Here is a 21,805-nt window from a genome sequence, read left to right as displayed (position 1 = left end):
ACAAACAAGAACACGTAAAGAAATAAAAAAATAATTTGCTTTTTTTTATCTCTACCCTTTGCCCCCTTTTTTTGTTGTTGTTTTTGTTTTTTATCTATCCAGGGTGATATATGACCTAATTATCAACTTTTTGCTGAAGTTGTTCTCACACATAAACTTCAGAAAATACCAATAGAATCACATTCACTCACACTTTCTCTCATCTAGCACACAATAAGACCCCCTCAAACAGATTCTTACAACTGGAAATAGTCTCTCACGTAAATACATATGTTATGATATAATCTCTTGTCCCGTCTCTGCATGTCAGATGGCCGCCCCTCCCTGAGCCTTGTTCTGCTGGAGGTTTCTTGCTGTTAAAAGGGAGACTTTCCTTCCCACTGTTCCCAAGAGCTTGCTTATAAGGGGTCATGTGATTGTTGGGGTTTTCTCTGTGTTGGTGTAGGGTCTTTAACTTACAGTTTAATGCACCTTGAGGCAAATGGCCCACAGATGGCCGCAAGATTCATTACACAATCTCAAGAATGGGAAATAATCCAGCAGCAGGCTGAAACATCCTGTATACCTGGTGTTTAGATTCTCCTTGACTTCTCTCATTGTGACGTAGCGCCAGACAGACATACGAGGTGGCGAAGAAGAGCCGAATATGTGACAGTAAACAGCAAAAGCACTGCTAGAGTATTTCATGAAAATACTCTTGATTTATGCGCTCATGCACCCCCACACATGTTCTCGTTCAAACAACATAAAGTGCATGCACTTATTACGAAAAACATAAACACACATAGAGACACTTGGAAACATGTATGTACTTACTTTACGACTATAAATTTACAAAAAAACCCCAAAAAAACAAACTGATGTCCACACAAGCTTACAGTTCATGTACACATGCAGCGATTTAAACCTTCTTCTTTCACATCTCCATTTACTGATAAACCATTTGTCTCTTGGGAGATTTTGTCATTTCCCCCCCGAAATGTTGTGATTAGTTTCTATCATGATGTAACCAAAAACCAAACAAACCCTTCAACACCCACGGCATACACACTTGTACACACTAGCATACTCTCAATCTCCTTCAAGCTCCGTTCCAGAGTGACGCCATTCAAGACGTTTTCAGAAACCGAGTGGCGTCCCCCACGGCTGTTTTCCAGTAAACATATTACAGCACGTCATTATGCAGCAGAGGAGGGTCACTTGTCCAGCCAGTTGACTCAGATTAATGGCCCCCACCCTTTTCCTAGACCTGATTTCCAATAAATCCACTTTTATTTCCCAAAAATTTGAAACGGGAAGCTTTTTTTTTTTCTGTCTTGCTGACAGATGATATCCAGCCAACTAATAAACAACGTCTTGTGTCAAAGTTTAAAGAGGAGGAAGTTCTTTTAAACATCAGTGTGTCACTATCAAACTGACTCCACTACATCATCAAAACACACTCTAAATAAACAAGACTATTGGGAGCCAAATATTTCTCCAAATTAAGATCACATTTCCCATAAATCCTGTTGCTGCCTGTTACCAATAAGAGCTTTCCTTCCTCGGCTAATGGTTTCCTCTTTGTCTTTAATCAAAAGAATAAAGATGTTGGACAAGATTTAATTCCATCTTTTCTTCACAAGCAACTTTTTATCAATAAAGACTAATGCCATATGTTGTATTTTTAACCATGTTGGTGTGATCCCCCACTGAATTGATATATCAGTCTGTTAGTTAGTACACATTCATGAAAAAAAAATCTCAACACATGACTTTTCCTTTAGGGCCGCCATTAAGTTTTGAAATCCATTTTTCCCCGACAAATTCCCCCCAGTGACTCCAAAACTACTACTACTAGTTTTTCAAACTACTAATTGCTTCCAAGTGAAAAACAACCTGAAAACTACATTAGGGTGGCACGTGGTTTGGTTATAGTTTCCTAGTTTCCTGGAAAATGTAGTTAAAATTACTTTGTAAATGTTCAAACTGACTTGCGCACATGCTTCCCACATGCTCTGAACAAGTGTGTGGTGTGGCTGTTCGATGAACACATTGTCTTGGCATGCCTTAACAGTGGCTTTGTTGGAGGGGGTTAAATTACAGCAGAAAAGCAGTGGTATGGTTTTCTTGTTTGTAGTTTTACTAGTTAACGCCACAAAAAATGGCACGAATGCAGTTGAACTACATTAATGAACAGGCAAGCATTAACGTCGTTTACCTAGTAAGGTGTGTTTTCAGTGTGTATTGAGACACCCCCACTCCATATTTGGTTCCTCCTTTGAAATAAAATATTACTGATTAGACACAGCTGTGTTCCTCAGATCTTCTCTCATACTTAGTATTAATTATGTTAATTAACAATATCCAAAAGTACTGCCAAAGATGTGGTAAGATATCTGTTATCTAAAATACCTTAACGGATTTTCCAAAATTATGCAACCATAACTTTTATGCATTTGTGTGTGTGTGTGTGTGTGTGTGTGTGTGTGTGTGTGTGTGTGTGTGTGTATAAGTGTATGTATATGTAAAGAAAAGAACACATCATCTTACCGGATGATACAGGAAGTGAGTGTACTACTTCATGTGGTTCATAAAAACCGCACATACCCCTTCAGTCTTTTTATCACGCACACTTCATGGATGTTATGAAATGATCAGTGAATACAGCCCCCCCCACACACACACACACACACACACTTATTAGAAAACAGAAACAATTCCACACTCAAATCAGCAGCTGGCGGTACAACAATGAGAAGGAAACAAGCACCCAGTGTTCCTGATCACTTGTGATTACATGTTAAAGTGAATAAGCATGTGTGAAATGTGCGCTGGTGTTGTGACCTTCACTGCACTGTCAGATTTTCTACATCCACTGGTGTGTCACATGGGTCAGAGTGGCATAAATTTATGAGGCTCTGTTCTGATGTTTTTTTGTTGTTGTGCAGACTGCTGCACTGGTGCTACAGTGCACCAGTATGGATGTAAGCCAGGCTCCAAATTGAGTGTCTCCTCACCTGCCTGCCAGATGGCTGCTCATTCCTGAGCTAGGTTCTGCTGGAGGCCTTTAAAAAGAGCTTTTCTTTGCCACTGTCGCCAAGTGCTTGCTCATGGGAGAATGGCTGACTGTTGGGGTTTTCTCTATATTGGTGTAGGGTCTTTACCTTACAATATAGAGCATCTGGAAGCAACTAAAAAAATTTTGAATTTAATTATTGGATTATTTACTCTCGGTGTCCACAGCTGACTGTTTGCGAGTTACCCAACCAAAGAAATTTACTTTCTATGTGATTAACACTCACCGCAGCAGAAGCTGCTGTGAGACTGATGGCTGCTTTGTGCACTTGGCCGTGTAGTCGTACACGTGTCTGCTGATCTCATGCATGAGGACATCACTGGGTAATAATATTTTCTGGTGAGAAAGATAAATTATTTCTGTGACTTAGGTCACAGAGAGCCAACAAAATGGTCTCTGTCCTTTGTTTGATGACCCATCTGGACGCTTTCCTATTTTTTTGTGAAATGACTCATCTTGTTGTTGTTTTTTTTTGTCATCGGCTGTCCTTCCTCTCTGTGATTCTGTTTCCCGTCAATTTTTGCATTGTTTGAATTTTGTACTCTCCCTCTTGCCTTTTAAAGACTCCTTACTGGTATTTGACCCCAGCTTTATTCATGAAAACTGTAATTTTGGATTTAATCTGAGTGCTGCTTGTTGTCTGCTTTTTAATATACTACTGATTAAGGCCATTAGACTTGGTCTATTGCACCTATTTATTTGTATTCAATTCCCATCACCATCCTGCTTCCAGCCACTTGGAGCTGTGAGCTTTCAACAACACAGTTGGCTTGCAAGGTTTCCTCTAAAGCAGATGACTGGCTTTTCAGGGTGTGCGTCATACAAACCCAGTCTTACAGGATCCTGCAATATCCAGGATTTTGTAAGTGCCATGTCTGCTCATTATGATATTTCAACTTAAATAGTTAAATATGTTCTAATTATTTCTTATTTTCATCCAGAACCAGTTTAGAGAATCACAGCAGTTTGCTGTGATTACAAACATGTCTGCATGTTCCCATCAGAATATGGTCACGTGTATGAAGAGGACGACCAAGGTGACTCAACAGAAAGCAGTAATATTACTCCGTACACCCCCTTCTTATTCTTTACCCATAGGGAGTTACGTTCTTCTTCTCTTCGTCTTAAAACCGCAGCAGACGACGTTTCCTCCTGCAGATCATTCACATGTTTTACATATCAACAACTTTTCTACAAAACGTCTGACGTGGTCACTGAGGAAGTGTTTTATACGGTTACTGGAACACAGGGGGAGTGTGTGATGGCTCTGAGGATGTTTATCACTAACCCGAGTTTAATTTTATTAGTTATTGACAACTTGTTGATATCAGCTAAATTACAGTATGTATTGCATCATCATGCCTGTCTGCATTGTCCAGACACAAGACTGCACATATTTGTGCAGTTACCAGGCTCTTGTGTGGGGGGAAAACATTAATAGTGGCATTACTTTATCCCTTTTTTATGTATTAGCATTTCTGTTAATTGGGCACGCTTTCTGTGCTGGTGTCTGGGTATTGGAGTCAAGTCATCAGGAAAATTCATCTCACCTGGTCAGATGGTATTTATTCCAGCAGCCACTCTCCATCTGGCTTTTGTTCAGCGTGTTTCATTTGGAGCCAGCTTAAGATGTTTAAATTAATGTACTGCACAAAGCACTTTAGACCTTAACTATCTTAAGCAGAATCATGTTAAACTACTTTAAAAAAGGCAGAACCACTGACGCTGCCCAGTCGCTCAGCTGTGTTTACCCCAGCTGGGAATTTCTGTCTAAAACAGGAGGAGGACCACATCCACCAAGACCCATCCAAGCATGGGGTTAAGTTCAGGTTTTGGTTCATTTGCACCCGTTTGGTGCTCCCATTGGAGTTATTTCACGAGTGATCAAAAGTTATTTGTAATTTACTTTTTAGTAAGTACTTCTAACTAACCTTCTTTCTTCTGTGTACTTAAAAACAAAACTCTCCTAACTACCTCTAGTAATGAAAAAAACTCTTCTGAACAGTAAACTAAAGATAGCTGTGCCACAGCAGCACCACCTGTTGTTTCCATATAAAATAAATAAGAAAAACGAGAATATCTTCCTTTGTTTGCATATTTTCTTACTGCTGTGCTGTGCATTAGCAGCTGATTTGTTGTCTTCATTTTTAAAACGCAATAATTGGGGATTATATCCGTTCCATTCACAGCCTTAAAGCTTTGTAGCCTTAATGCTAATGCAGGAGGTACAAAAACAAGGCAAATGAGTTCCCCTAAATGCATGGTGGTTTTCCATGGATTTGAAGGCATGGAAAACCTCCCACTTTGAGGTTAATTCTCTTGTCTCTGTGCCCTGAACAACATCTGAAATTGGTCTCCATGAGCACTGCAATGTGGATCCCGCTAATGCTAATGTGTTTGTGTAGTGGGAAAAGTAATTATTCTCAATGTATTTTCTTATCATTTGACCCCTTGTCTCACCTGTCAAACAGCACAGTGCAATCAGCCATACTAACATGTTTCTTGCAGGTTATACAGAGATGTAATTAATGACAAGTTTGTTTGAATTTTTGAAATATACATACTGCTGAGGACCTGTGACGACTTTAAGCCAAAGACATTGCCAATGAAATTGGAGCGTGAGCTGGAAAGCCCTATTTAACACAGCTCAGGGGTACAGAGTGAGTTAAAAGTGAGATCCTAAAGGCTGCTATGGTTATAGGACACATTTGTGACACAGCAGAGGAAATACTAAACAGACTGTAATGTCATTTTGAACACAGCCTTGTTTGTGACAATACCAGACAGTCAGGAGCCACACAGCAATACACACACACTTAGGTACCCAACTTGATGTCCTGACCCCAAGGCAGGAGGAGGAAAGGGACACACGGTGCTTATTAATGGTGTGTGTGCAAGAGTGTCTGTGGGATGAAGGCAGAGATCAAAGTGTAATAGCTCGCTTGCCCCTATCATCCACATCTTCCCGTCATACTCTCTCTTTTTCTCTCAGTGGGTCTGTCCGTCCTGTCTCTTCCGAACACCTGCCTATTAGAGGGCGGCGAGGTTAATAATAACAGGTTGCACCCCGTGTGTGTTTGTAAGGGAATGACTGGAAACGGACAGCATCTCCAGAGAGCATTTGTGTTGCATTCTCAGACCAACTAGACCGTGTGTGTGTGTGTGTGTGTGTGTGTGTGTGTGTGTGTGTGTGTGTGTGTGTGTGTGTGTGTGTGTGTGTGTGTGTGTGTGTGTGTGTATGTTTACAACTGGGTTCTATGAACATACATACGTGTATGTGCAAGTCTGCAAGTCTGCATGTCAGATTTGGACACCAAAAGTATATGGACGTCCCTTTGGCTGTTTTTTCATTTTTCATTTACTTTTAAGAGTTTAAATGAGGGGAAATGGCAGTGCTACAGCACAGAGGAACACTTCAGAGAACAGTGTTTTTTCAGCATTCTTTGGCTCTAGACTTCAAAACATTTCCCATGGGTACAAAGCCATCAATAAATTAATTTTTTCCCCTAAACCAGTCTGGAAGAACTTGACTGACCTCCCTAGGGATTGTTATAGCAGCACATAAATATCCACTGTGTTGAAATAAGATATCTGCGAGTGTAAAGTTAAAGAGTCTGCATACTTTGGTTCTTATAGTGGAAGTGTGGGGGGTGTTTATATATGTACAATATATAGGTTTCTGTGTGAATTTTAGCAGGGGAAGTTGAAGTTAAAGTTTTTGAGAAGACTGCATAAGAAAATGTGAAGGGGAAGTGACTGCACCTTTTTAGCATTAAAAACAAATCGGGTATTAAAACCTAAAGAGGAAGAAAAACTACGTCACATAGTAGTGGATATTTGTTCATGTGCTGAGGCAGGAGAGAGAGAGAAAGAGCGGAATCGTGTCCTTTGAATCATTACCAACTTCAAAGGCTGTCGCTCTCGTTAAAAATGGACATCAAGCCCTCCATCCTGTGGAAGAGAAGAGAGAACCACAGAGAGAAGGGTGTGTATGTGTGTGTGTGTCACACTGCCAGGAATAGGGAGTCAAAGAAACACGTACACACTTCTGGTTCTCAGTTGTTTACAGGTTCTTTGTGAGGAAACCTGATGCTTTTTTCTCATACGAGTCTCATCACTTAGCCGCTATGATGTCATCTAAAATTTTCCATTACAATTTTTTGTAACAGGTAAAAAAAAATTTACTTGTAGCTGTAAAGGAAAAGTGAAAGAACATTTTATTATATGATTCTTTTTTTTTTTTTGATTCAGCTTTAAAATGATATTGTGAATGTAAGCGCATATACATTGTAAGATTATGAAATCTGTTGACATCTATGTAGGGTACAAATGCAAAGTCTGGCTTAAAATGTACTGTTTATCTGTTTTGTTTACAATCTAATTTGCAATAATGCTACATGCTGACACACTGGGCAAACCAGGGCAAACCTGACAGTGTTTTTCTATTTTTACATTAAAGGCCAATTTTGTGTTCTTCTTTAAATTATAGAATCAGTGTTCACTGAGTTGTTTGCTCAGTGTGCTCTAAGTGCCTGTCTTTTTAATAAATTATGGCTAAACAAGTTTTTTAGCCCAAGCAGACATACAATTATCTATTTAGCGTCCTCTTACTGTTTAATAAACAGACTAAACTTGGCTCAGTTCTGATTTCCTGACAGGAAAATACATGTAAACGCACAGCCTAAATAAAAAAAACAGCACGTTTCCCTATCAGACACTGATGCAACACTTTTGTACCGAGATAAGAGAAGCTAGCAAGAAGAGAAAAATAACTGCTGGTTAATTTTATATTCGTATTTAATTTTTCCAACACCATTAAACATAACACAGAATAGAGGTTTTTACACCAAGTGGCAAAACAGAAAACAGACTGCTATTAACAGTAGTGTTCAATGGTGTTGTTTGAGAAATAAACCAAAACAGGTGACATTTAAGTTTTAACTCTGAATGACATGAAAATGAAAATGTTAAAAATACATTTTCCTGTTTTGTTTTTTTAAATTGTACTTTCAACAGTTATTTGAGAGAAAATTGTAGGTTTCAAGAAAAACACTGGATAACTAAATAAAAATGACATCAACAGTGTTAACATTTTGAGAATGAGTTTAGCATTATTCAATTTAAAAGCATTTAATGCTCAAATAAGGACAACGAAGCAGGAAAAATGTGAAGGAAATAAAAGCTTTGATTGAAATGGTTTTCTTTAAAAACCTTTAATAGATATAAAATGTAACCTTATAGTTTAAAACTCTCTGAGAGGATACCTTAAAGGCTTGAGGACTGTCTGGATATTTTTATTAAAGTGTTTTTTGTGTTTTATCTGTTACAAGATATGTAGCCAAGCATGGTTTGTAAACATGAGCACACACTTATCGCCAACATTCTTAATCTGGGTGCTTCTTCTTTTCTATGTTCTCTTTTTTCTGTCTCATTTTTCGACCATCATACTCACATTTAAAGTGTTTAACTCGGCATGAATGTGCTGTTACAGCCTGTTGTCATTTGCACTTGTCACATGTGTTCTCTGTCTCAGTCTGCGCTGCGTTACATGTTTGTGTGTGTGGCTTCGGATGAGGAACACACTCGTGACTTCCTCTTCATCACTAATCACTCTCATCTGCTGATCTGCTTGATCTCTGTTCTGCTGTCTGATATACAGCGGCCCCCTGAGACACTTACAAAACAGGCGAGTGGGTGTGTGCGCATGTGTGTGTGTCTGTGTGTACTTGTCTATGTTTGTGACTAGTTTGAGTTGAAAAATACTTTCAAAGAGCTGTTTGAGGATTGAGACTTGGTTTTAGGTTTAAAGTTATATTTAGATGTTAGATGAAGAAGAGATTAAGGTATTAATTATCCTGCATGAGGCTTTCTTTCACAGGCTCTGGAGGATGATCCTGTGTAGGCTTTTGATGGCTGCTTGTAGTCAGAGTGCACTCTCACAACATACATTTCAAACCTGTTAAGCGCATTCATTTAGCTTACGTTAAGGAACGCAACTTAAAAACTACTGAAATTTTAGAGTTTAGTTTCTCTCTGAGTAAGAAAGATTGTGATCTCAAAAAACCAAAACAAAATTAGACTATAGGGGATCGCGCAGCACTGGAGGGCATAGTTTGTGGTTTGAGTTGATGGTAAAAGTGTGTGTGAGCATGACAAAAAGTTGTTTCACGGAATCTGGTGGAAATCAGCTGTCCGGTAAAGTTTTGCCTATTTTTGGAACAAACAAATAATTGTTTCCAGTTGTTATGGAGATATTAACAAACTGGTGATGAAATCGCCCTGATACAAATTAGATTATGACTAAACAGTTGCCCGCTCGGTTGTTTAAACCTTATAGTGCAATTTATATTAGGAAATAAAACAGAGACAGGTTTAGCTTTTTTCTTTTTTAATTGAACTAAATTAATTAAATGAACTGAATTCTGGATTCTGACAAAAGAAACAAAGAAAAACTTTGACTTTTTAATTACCTTCTCACTGAAATCTTTAAACAGTCTTGGCAAACTAAGAAAAAAGAGGGATCATAATGTTTTCAGAGCCCGCTGACACACATTCATAAAAAAAGGCCTGTTGCAGCATTGTCACATACTGTGTTACCCACAATAGAAAGATGTCCAATGCGGTTCTTCTGTGTGCCTTCGGCTGTTTTCACTGTTTTTGCAGTTCTTTTACATATATTTCATGCAGAAAACATTTGCACAAACAAAAACATCACAAAAAGAGAACCTCATCATTGCTTCATCAACACCGAGAGGTTGTACATTTTTGAGGGATAGCAACATAAAGATGTAGCTTAATTTTGTTCTCATAATAATAATGACATACCCTCTACAGTTTGAGCCAAATGTAAGTTGAATGAAAAATTGCAAGACTATCAGAAAACATCAGAGAGAAACAATAACAATAGAAGAAAATGAGTGCTGCTTGGATTATTTCCATGACAACCTCCCTCTTAGCTGCTTTGAAGGGTTGTCTGGAGAAATTCATTCATACTGGTGTTGGCCAGAGGGGCCGATGGCACGATATGGCAGCCTCACTTCTGTCAGCCTGCCCCAGGGCAGCTGTGGCTACAACCGTAGCTGCCTCCACCAGTGTGTGAATGTGAGAGTGAATGAATAGTGGCATTGTAAAGCGCTTTGGGTGCCTTGAAAAGCGCTATATAAATCCAATCCATTATTATTATTATTATTATTATTATATAACTCGGCTGTATGCTGACCTAGCAGTTAACACTGTTCCCTCACTGAGGGTTTCTGGTGTCAAGGGTAGTTCCTCCTGTCACTGTTCTCGACCAAAGCACAGGCTTTGGAATCTGTGCATGGTGGAAGGTCACCTAATGCTTAGGATGGTTTAAACACAGAAGGTGGTATGAAATCAGTACTGATTAAATGCAAAGTGGTGCATAAACACATAGTGAGTGAAACATAATACACTCAGAGCATTATGGAGCCACCAGCTAGATCTATTGCAGCATAACTAAGGGAGGATTCAGGGTCACCTGATCCAGACCTAACTACAGGGCTGGACTGGTAATCTGGCATACCTGGCATTTTCCCAGTGGGCCTATGCACTTTTAGGCCGATCGGCTGGCCTGAAGCACTGACAGCAGCCCATTCGCTCATTTTCATTATTAACATAGTATTGTCCGATCAAATCTCTTAAAGCGACAGGCCCCTACCTCCCCTGCTTTGCTGTGTGCAAAGTTTAAAAAGTTTAGTATGGAAGAGGTGGCGAGAAGGTGCAGAAAAATGTGTCAAATTAACAACATGTCAGCTGTCGGTGCTGCTGGCACCAGCTGTGGAGAGGAAGCAAGAGAGGAAGAAGAAATTCACATAGTAAGAAAATAAATGAAGTGACATAATTTGGAAGGATTCAGCTAAAATGAATGCCTACTTTGAGCCACTGCTAATAGCTAAAGTGGAGCTTTTTAGAACTAACCCAACAACAGCTGTACCAACCTGATTAAAACCTGTTTCAATATGTATAATCAAATAAAATTAAATATGTATATATATTATGTATATATTTCTGTGTGTGTCCATATATAAAAAGCCTCTTTATTTGCTAAAAGCTACACGGTGTGATTCTAGACAAAGCTTTCCAACTCTGATTCAGGAAAAAAAAAATCTCACACACCACACAGACAGTATCTCTGCTAACAATTTAGCTCATTCCATCCATACACTTCACCAAGCATCTCACTCCCCCTGCCTGGAATTTTATTTCCTACGGCTCCATCTTCTCACTGTATTGAGTATGGGGGTTGGATCGCAGCTTGGGAAATCCCATTAAAACGTCTGAGTCAGGGAGATGACAGAGTGAGACAGACTCCTCATCACAGCGTCTACGGCCACAGTGTGTGTACAGTATACAAACACACTAACACAAACACATGCAGTAACACACACATTACCCCACGCCGAGCCCCGGGGTTTGAGTCAACACCATAAACCCACCGTCCCATCACACTTGGCGGCTGAGGAAGCCTGACGTGATGACATGATGTGTGACATCACTCACACAAAACACACAGTTTGGATTAGCACACTGGCAGTGTGACAAAAGACAAGACTGTTTGTGTGTGTGTGTCAGAGGGAAAAATTCAAATGCATGTCTCAGAGCACAGACATACACACCTGTAGGGGGCTATAAATGATCTCTGTAATTATGTGCACACATACACACAAACACACTGTACATTTCAATTACTTGGAAAAAGAAGAAGAAAAAAAATAGGACAAGCAGACACACACATATATATACACAAACACACACACAGTGACAGGGCAGCCCAAGGCTTGTCTGGACAGTTTAGTGGTCTCATTAGCAGTGGGTGGAATGCCAACAGATAATTAACCAGAAGAGATGAAGAGCGAGAGGGAGGGTGAGTGTCAGCAGTAAAACACATAAGAGAGAGATGTTCTTTATGAGGTGGATAAAGTAAAAAAGCCAGTGAAACACCAGAGGGGAGCAAAGATGACTCTGTCCTGTCTGATGTTTCAAACCCAAAAGACACAGAAGACACTTTCACTGGGCAGCATTTCGCTCCAGTGCTATAAAGGCGCAGAGCATTATGGCTTCATTAACCCAGCTTTCAACGTGTCTGATCTCACCATGTCTCAAAGAAGTCACAAACTGAATTTGTATTTTTGGAAAAAATAAAGTTATCTTCAAAATCATGTATATTTAAAATAAAAATGTCCTTTTGTTGATTACCTTGGATAATCCAGACATGGAGTTTGATACCATTAAGTTATCTTTTTACAATGAAAAATGGCCCCTTCATGTCTACGTGATGGCCAAACCCATGGCCACACTCTAAAGGTCGGTAACTCCTGTGTATTTTCATTTCTTTATTTGAACACAATAACACACTTTAGTTTTAATAAGTTTATTGGTTGGTTTGGATACATTTGTTCTACTTGTAAGCACACACATTTAGTTTACTTATGTATGCATACCAGTTCATTACTTTGATTTTTGACTGCCCTTTATTCTTTTACTTCTTACCTGCCATCATCCCTGGGAGTTGTCAGACACTGACACTTAAGGTCCCAGATCTGTTATAAATATGCAGAGGCCTGTTCATGTAGAGCTTTATATAATAGGAGGATTGTTACTATGAATGTAAAAATGTACAACTATATGAAGAACAGTCAGCGTTTTCTTTCTGCAAATATATTCAGCAATTTATGGGAAAGCTCTTTCAATCTGACTTTTTCAATGTCTCAATTGCATCTGCATCTGCACAAATACACAAACTTCAGAAACTCTTAGCTTAAATGAACTTTGCTTTTCTGATTTCTTTGTTTCCTTTGGGGTTTTTTGATCCACTGACTGGATGCTGAAACCTGAATTGCAAAGCAGAATGGCCTTGGTGAAGTAACTTCAAGGTTAACCTTGGGTTTTCAGTGTTACGAAGGTGTTTCACTTCTCATTGGAGTACTGGTGACTCATGCTGTAGATGTGACCTGATCGGGAGAAGGTTATGTCCCATATAAGAGAGGAACATTTTAAAAAAAAAAGAAGAAGAAAGAAAGAAAGAAAGAAAAAGAAAAAAAGTCACCACTGGCTGACAAATCAATTCTCCGAAAAATAGTGTCACCCTTCTCGGAAGATCTCTTGGACCACGGTGTGCGAACAGTGCACTTTTAGCTTGTTTTGTGTTTAACCTTTAATACTTTTCTAACATTATACTTTTATCTCCCTTTGTTGTTCTGCTGCCAGTGGACCCATTTCTGATTGGTCATACTTTATCTTGCCAACACTACTTCCTTCACATGGCTGCACTCACGGATAGATTTTAGCTAACAGCAACCTTTGCTTGACCGCTTAGCCTGATTGGTAATCTGGTAAGTATAGCCAGAGAAAGGAAAGATATCCTGCACATGAGGAACTTGTTTTGTGCTCTACACTCTCTCATTGCCAAAAAAAAAAAAAAAAAAAAGAGTTCAAACTGTTTCACATGAACAGACATAAGAAGTTTGATAGGAAGTCGTATTTTTTTGCCATTTTAACTTCCTTACTCGTATTCATAGTTTTCAGTCACTTGACTGTCTCACCACGCTGGCAGGCAAAACATTACTTTATCATAATGGGCCATAGTGGAAAGTCAGTAGTGCTGCAGGAAAAAGTGTTCGGGTTTTTACCACCTATCTCAAGCCAAGACTACTTGGATCATCTCCCCATGGAGGAAAAACGAAGATATGAAGAGAAACTACAAGTGTTGGGGACTAATTCTGCCCCAGCAGGTTTATCCAAGTTCCTGTAAGTGGTGACGTCTCTCCCAGAGCTCCAGTTCAGCAACATCTATGTGAATCTTGTAGAGAATGCTCACCTTACACTGTTGCCAGAGCGAAAGCTTTCAAAGTATGGAGAGCTGCATGTATTTTCAATCTGGTTGAGTAAATAACGCCACATGTATGAAGTGAAGAACAAGAAAATTATCACATATTATAAAATAATGTTGTTTTATGAGGGTTGAGCAAGTATTTTTGCAATGCCATGTAAATCACTCCTACAGGTTCGCTGTGGAGAAACTCTGAGTGGGTATGTCCCTCTAGCTATGACATCACGTGAAACCTACTTCCATACAGAGCCTTTAAATACATATAGAAGATTTCAGTTTGATTTTAAATCAGTATGGATTAACAATGTCAGATTGATTTTTAATGGCAATTTATTTCACTGTGAACAGTAAAAATCACAATCAAAACAAACAAAAGAAAGTCAAGATGCCGATACGAGAGAGAAACATGGCAACATTTTACAAACTCATCTAGTCATTGCATTCCTCAGCTACTGCCATTATGCTGTAAAAGAAATGCTGCCCACTATTGCCAATTCTCTTTGTGTCAACAAACAAAATTATTTAAAGCATATGTAGAACATGTAAAACCACCACTGCCCCCAACAGACTGCAGACTTAGTGCTAAGTACGCCTGCCGTCTCATTATCTCAGCTGAGTTCTTTAAATGAAACAAAACCAGATGCTCATTTAAGTTTGGCAGTGAAGAAAAGACGCTCTTGCCAAATCTGACAAAAACAGACAGTAAAAACAGCTAAAGAGTGTTGTACTGATGGAAAGATATCAACACCTGCTATTGAAAACACATGTGGATTTTTTTCCCCATGAGTCTCTCAGTAAATGCTTTAGCCTCATTAGTAGCTACGTGATTTTTGAATGTTAACTCTGTGAAAATTCAACATCTCCATTGTTTTTTTAGTAGTAAAAACAGGCTTTTACCATGCCACCATGTCATTTTTAGTTTATGGACATTTGGTTTTGAGCGTTGCAGATTCCCACCATCCACTGGGCAACAAATCTAAAAAATTAAAGACCTTAAGTTGTGCAAAGGCAGTTTTTTTTCTCTGCCAACAAACAAACAAACAAAAAAAGGAATTTCATAATTTTAAAATCAAAGCTACAATTTAATGCTAATTCATCAACAGTACAGAAACACTTTGGACATTCTGATTGCTAAGTTGCTTTTGCAAATAACTCAAAATTCAATGGTAAACAGTCAGCCCAAAACACCTCCTGGGTATGCTGAGATCAGTGAATTATGTCAGTCACTGCTGCCAAAACTCCAAATCAGTTTATCCTCTTTTTATTCAAGCCCACTTTGTCAAATGAATCCGTATTTTTAACCAACAAAAGGTTGTGATGTGAGCTTAAAGTGACTTCATGTGCACACGTCCACACATTGATGAGAGGACAATAAGGATAAAGATGATAATGTGCAGTAAATAAGGCAACTTCAGCAGGATTTGATACACCGCTCCCCAAACTAGAAACAACTCCATTTCCCTGTCTACAGACAAGTTACCGACAAGACAAGGAGGAAGATGTGTGCCAGATTTGTGAAACAAAGGATTCGTTCACCTCCTCTTCTCCCATTGAGATGTTTGCTTGTTCAGAGAGGAGTGGAAGGAGAAGACGTGGGAAAAGAATAAAAAAGAAAAGAAAAAAAGAACGAGATCCTTTGCTCATTCAACTCTTGCTTCTCCTTGTAGGAGAGGAGAAAGTTCTTTCCTTTTTTAAACAAGTTTTTGAGGGGGAAAGAGGAGGAGCAGTAGTAATTTTAAGAGGATATAAATATATATAGATAAGCTGGAAAAGGGTTAGTAAATATCCCCTTTTGCATCCTTTGCATCCTCCTTCTCATTAAAGAGTTCTGTTACGTTAAGGTTTCCACCAAAAGAAAACGCTGGTCAACTGGCTGGCCAGTGTCTTATCACAGTGACAGTACATTGCAGGAGCAGAAGTGGCCTCAATCACTCGGAGTGGGAACAACACAGATGTGCAGGAAGTTGTCAGGATGGCTAAGGTGTTCGCTGAGCCACTGCAGAGGCGTCTCCAGCAGCGGCTCGATGCCGTGGATCACCACCTGATAACGTTTCTGCTCACCTAGATGGAGTGAGAGGGGACAGTTAGTAAATACCATCAGTTATTTAAAAGTACAAATTTACAATATGTTCTTTTCTCAGTGCTGGTTTTCCAAACTCAGTGTTTAATCTGCCGTTGTTCCTGTAATATACAATTACACTCCCAAAAGAATGCAAAGTATTTCAATCACAATTACACAAATATTGAAAGATTCTTTGACCAAAAAAACCCAACAAAAAACCCAATACACAAAACAGTGATAACTAATTAAGTTAACTGGCAACGGACCAGTAGGTCTAAATTGAAAAGCGCATCCAAGCGAGTAAAATAGTTCATCAATCTGTAAAAACTATACAGGAAAACAGTTCAGAATAGCTTTTTCCCCAATGTGGCATTGCAGGTTAAGGGATTGCACATTTTTATCATGAAAGGATTCAGAGAATATGGAAAGATCACAGCATGCAAGCAACTAGGTCCCAGAAGAAATACTAAATAGATGTGATTCTTAGGCCTTGAGGATGCACTGCACAAAGAAATGACAGGTTTCTGTAAAGGAAACCACTGCGATGGCACAGGAACCCTTCTGAAAGCCACAGTCAATGAAGTTGTTATGCAAATTAAACTAATATACCCGAGATCCAGAAACTCCTGAGTCATTAACATTAAGACGAACCGAAGTGTAAAGGTGTAAAGGTGTCTTGTTATGTGAGCAATAGAATCAAGAACGCCGCAGGGCAAAAAACCAGTGTTGATGATGGTAAGCGGAAGCACCGGTGCACAACAATGTGGGTAAGTTGCACATTCGTGCAGTCCCAATAATGCTCAACAGGTTTTGCTGGCATCCAGTCCAACATGTTTTTGCTTGTTAACAGCAAGAAAATGCTAAACCACTGTTTCCACACATCACACATCAACAGCATGGCTTACAGTAAAAGAGGCTGCCTGATAAACTGTCTGCAGTTTAACTCTGAACAAAACGGGTGCCGATATAAAACAAACAGAAGACATCCCAAAAGACTGGGAAAGTGCTGCATAAATTAATGAACAGGAGGAAAAAACAAAGGAAGAAAAACATCATGTGACAATTTAAAAGCAGAAAGGAGAGAAAGAGAGATGAAAAAAATGAAATAACGTGAGAAAGTCAGAGCAGAGTAGAGAAAAGAAAAGACAACGGTGTCAAAAAGAAACAAGATAAAAGCACAAAGACTAGGAAGTAATGCAGGAGAAGCAGGAAAAGAGATGCTAACATGAGGTGAGAGAGACCACATCAGATAGTACAGTAATACCACTGGTGTGGTGGATGAGAGAGAGAAAGAAGAGAGAAAGTATGAGTGGAAATGTGAGTGTGTGTTCAGTTAAAAAGCAAAGTGGCAGTTTATTGTTTTTGTTAACCTGTCACAGGATTCGAATTTTAAACTTTCACTCTGACAGTGCGTGGTGAGTGAGAGTCAGCGTCCTTTGGTAACGCCCATCCCTCAAAGGACCACGACTAAAAACACAAAAAAACGAACGTTATGAGAAACAACTTCCTCGACCTTTTCAACTTGCGGAGGTCAGATCGTTCGTCGAGTGTACATTTCTAAAGATTAAATGACAACTTTTAATCTGTAAACTCCTCTAGTTTAACCAATGATCTCTTTATCAGCAGTGGCATGATGTCCTCTGAAGGAGCTCTGTCAAGTCTGAAGAAATGAGGTGTGAATTTGGAAAATTATTTCATTTTAATATGGGAAATTAAGAATAAAACTCCTTTAGCAATTACAAGCACTAGCTTTTTCCTTTCATCTAAACTACCTCAATGTCATAAAATTAAAAATGGTACAAAAATAAGAAAAGATAATCATGGTAACACAAGAGCAATGAACAGGAGACCACGCCAAGATGACCATCCTTATTACTACTTTTAGCTGTACTTAATACTAAGGCCTTAATAATTAGTACATTTTATATTCTTTCCAACAATTTTTAAGACACAATTACATTTGTTTTAACAGATTTTAAAATGTTAAAAAATTTCTGAATTTTTATAGATTTATGCAAGTACAGACTTATCCAAGTAGTGTTTGGACGCATGCATACAGCAGCTCAGACTCATTTCAAGCCTCAGACATATTTCTGAAGACCAGAAATGTTTAGAAAAAAAAGTATGCACGCATATTTTCTACCACTGAGCTTTAATGATAATCTCTTCTTAGAGTAAGGAACTGACCTCTAGTTTTAATATAATAAATTACAAAATCATTACATTTTTGTAATGTGCAGGGCAGTTTATATAAAGCAACTCAAATTATGTTATCTGTTCATATTTTAATTTCATTAAAGTCATAAATATTCTGACTTCTCTGACCAATAATTCCTTCCTGACTGATATTCATGCTTCAAGACATATTTTTGCAGTGAGCAGGCCAGAAGGTGACAAACCTTTTAATTGGCCATAAAACAGAAACTATGTTTAATATGTCAATTAACATAAAAACAGTCACAATTTTTTGGTCCAGTTCATTGTACAGGCAGAAATGACACTGCAATTCTTTTAGTTTAGATTTGAAATTTTAAACGTGAACTTATTTTTGAGAAACCGTTTTTGAGCTTTTTACCATTTGTACTTTGCATTTGTCTTTGCGTGAGAAAGGCAGACAGTGATTGCCCTTTTCCTGTCTATCACTGTTGTCCTCACACAGACACAGACACACGCACACACACAGACACACACACAGACACACACACACACACACACACACACACACACACACTGTTGTCCTCATTCAGTTCCACGTAATATCAGGAGGACGGTTAAGACAGAGCGTTAACTGCCGGTCTGAGAAGCAACTCCACCCCACACCTGCTGACTTACTGGCAAACAGAAACATGCAATAAGTTAAAATGAAAAAGCAATGCAAGTTCTCAGCAAAGGTTTGCTTCTGAAGTTGGAGGCTGTGCACATTTAGGCCAGACCTGTGAGCTGCCTCTACTGGTGGCAGCTGGAATTTAAATTTAAAAGCTCTTTAACTGCTTTTATGTAATCCAGTATTGGTACTAGTCTTCAAAACAAACCAGAATTGTTTAATCATTATAGCTAAAGTGCTATTTTAGAGTAACGGTTCATAAGATTACCCCAGCTGATGATTAAAAAAAAAAAAAAAGAGGAATGGCTTGGCCTCTGCATGCTTATTTTAACTGATGCTATGTGCATGCAGGAAGTCTGGTGAATACAGTTTGTGCATGTGTAAGCATCTAAACAGGACTTTATTTTACAGAAATAAAACTTCTTCTTTTTTTAAGTGTTTTTTCTTTTAAACCTCTGAGCACCTAGAAATGCATTTGAGAAAAGTACAAACCATGTAGATGTGAGAGGAAAAAACAAGTTCTAAACAGTGATAACTATTTTGTTGAATTTTTAATTTATTTATGATTTTTCACCATTCATTTCCAGTACAGCTGTTGGTGGAATTAAATTAATTAATGAAATTAATTAATTAATTAAATAAATTAAATAAATTATCTCACAATAGCATTATTAATGCATTTTAAACATAATAAAATATGTTTGAAGATTCAAGAAGTGCGAAATTAAAAGGATGTGTTGTTTACACTTCTGGTTAACTGTGCTCAAACCACTTAGCCACAATCTGAAAAAGAAAGAGGATAAAAAAAACAAAAGTTTTTGTTCTTTTCTTTTTTAAATGTTATTTCTTCTTTGATGACGGCATTTGAAGAGTCCATACTCTGAAGAAAATCATCTTTGGGTGGAGGTCCATTACTTACAGATGAGCTGTTGAGGAAAAAACAGCTGAACTGAAATGAATTTGAAAAGGAGAAAAATGTTACGCAAAAAAGAAAAAAAAGAAGAAAAAAAAGAAATAGTGAATGTACAGCGTGCAACTAAGAAAGGGCAGCTTTTGGTTTAAACTTTACACAAAATCCTTTTAGTAAGGTCGTATTATGGTCCTACAATGCACAATCCTCTCCATAGTGTCATCTATGAGCAGCAAATCTTTAATGTGTTAAAATATAAACCAAAAAAACAATGAACCTGTGAAAATCGCCAGAGGCTGAAATTGATCATTCTGAATCTGCATTCATTTGTACTGTGAACAGTGAAACAAAGTACATAATTGTGACACCGTGTTAGGGGGGTGGGGAGCAATGATTAACTAACTATTTGGCAATAATGTCCCAAAAAAAAAATTCATGAGAAAAAGTGCAATTTAGTTCAAAAGCACAGAAAGTAAAAGGTGAGATGCTGCTTAAGTGACAGCAAGAGTGAAAACACACTTTCCCTGGTTCACTCATTTAATCGCGCTCTCTCTCTCTGCTTTACACGCACTCACAGACACAGACACACACACGCCTACACACACACACACAACACATTTCTGGGTGGTATTTCTTAACCATCACTAACCTTTACCCCTTGCCTGGCAACAGAAAGGCAGATGGGGGCGGAGGAGGCGTATTATCACAGTATCACTATGAGAAATCGGGGAAATTTGCAATGGTCCACACCCCCCAAAAACTCTCATACATCCATACACTACTCAAACACATAAATATTACTTTAGATCATCACTTTAACCACCTGCACCCAAATTAGTCAGACGAATGTGTGCAGTGTCACGCTAAAACCCACACAAATTCATACAGTATTTGGGAAACACATGAGAAAAAAAAGCAGGAAAAGGCAAACTGAATTGCCAGTAAGGTCAGCCTGGGTTGATGACTTTGTCTGCAAAAAACACATCGAACATCTGCACCACTGGAACAGCTGACACATGTTAAGCCAAAAACAATTGACACAGTTAATTAAAACAAGCTTTTTTCCTTTGAACCACAGAAACATATCATATTCGTGTTATATGAGAAGGAAATAGAGAAATAGAGATAGCGCATATGTAACCTACTTAATCCTTAACTTTCTAAGATGACTTAAGGTCATCAAAATACAGCAAAAGACTGTCAAAGGAATTGAACTTTGTAGAGTGCTAAAATAGCCTTTAACCACCAGGACATTGTCAAAGCAAGTAAAATTACCTTTTGTCCCTAACATTCTTGCTCATCAAGTTCATTTTATTATGTGCATGAAGTACTACTTATCCTCACAACTCTCACCAGCCAACCCGTGTAATCTCCTTGTGATCGGTATATGGCCGTGGCAGCATGAGCAACCTCTGGGTGACCGGTTGATCACCATAATTAATTACAATCAGTTGCCAAAAGCAAAAAAAATTCAATGCAATCACCGGACAACCACTGATTTATATATATATATATATTTTTAAACTACTAACCAGGAGGTTGCCATCCTATTTGTAATCTAGTATGACAGAGCCATAAGAAAGCATTTAGTGACTCAGATGATGCCATAAGGATTATGGAATGGACCATAATTAATAAAGAGCTCTTTAAAATCCAAATTAAATGCCACAATCATCTTTTTTCCAACCAGTATGCACTTTTTACACATTTATAACCAGTGTAGAAAAACTAGTTAATCATGCATTTCTTTAGATTTGGAGAGGAAGTCGGAGTACTGAGGAAACCCACGCAGGCACACGGAAAACATGTGAACTCCAAACAGAAAGGCACCAGCCGACCAGGAGTTTCAAACCCAGAGGCTTCTCGCTGTGAGGCGCTAGTAGTAAACCACTGAAAAAAACATGGGTATTTACCAGGAAAGCATATAAAACGGAGGTGTTATGAAAGACACACAATGTGAACTCTGAACTAGAGCGGGGTAGAAAATGAGTTTCTAAGATAGGTTGACACATTTTTACAGTTTATATTATTACAGCTTGATAATATATTATCATATTTTTTTCTGAGAGCCGTGCCAGCGTCTGTATACCTCTTCTCGTACT

The 21,805-nt window shown here is 38.5% G+C and overlaps 1 protein-coding gene across 4 annotated transcripts in view; it reads right to left on the bottom strand.

Moving 5' to 3' along the window:
- Nucleotides 1-14,219: 14,219 nt before the first annotated feature.
- Nucleotides 14,220-21,805, bottom strand: part of atg5 (ATG5 autophagy related 5 homolog (S. cerevisiae)) — a 49,555-nt gene continuing 41,969 nt past the window's right edge. For 3 of the 4 annotated variants that reach the window (XM_014409482.3, XM_014409481.3, XM_076890187.1), the window contains exon 8: nucleotides 14,220-15,968. In XM_014409482.3, coding sequence (XP_014264968.1) covers nucleotides 15,832-15,968 — 137 coding nt within the window. In that variant the 3' untranslated portion in view covers nucleotides 14,220-15,831. Of the gene's footprint in view, nucleotides 15,969-19,431; nucleotides 19,720-21,805 lie in introns of those variants that run through there. The other variant, XM_014409483.4, reaches the window with a different exon arrangement.

This window comes from Maylandia zebra, linkage group LG11 (genome assembly GCF_041146795.1).
Source record: "Maylandia zebra isolate NMK-2024a linkage group LG11, Mzebra_GT3a, whole genome shotgun sequence".
Lineage (NCBI taxonomy): Eukaryota > Metazoa > Chordata > Actinopteri > Cichliformes > Cichlidae > Maylandia > Maylandia zebra.
This window is presented reverse-complemented; position numbering and strand designations above follow the sequence as displayed.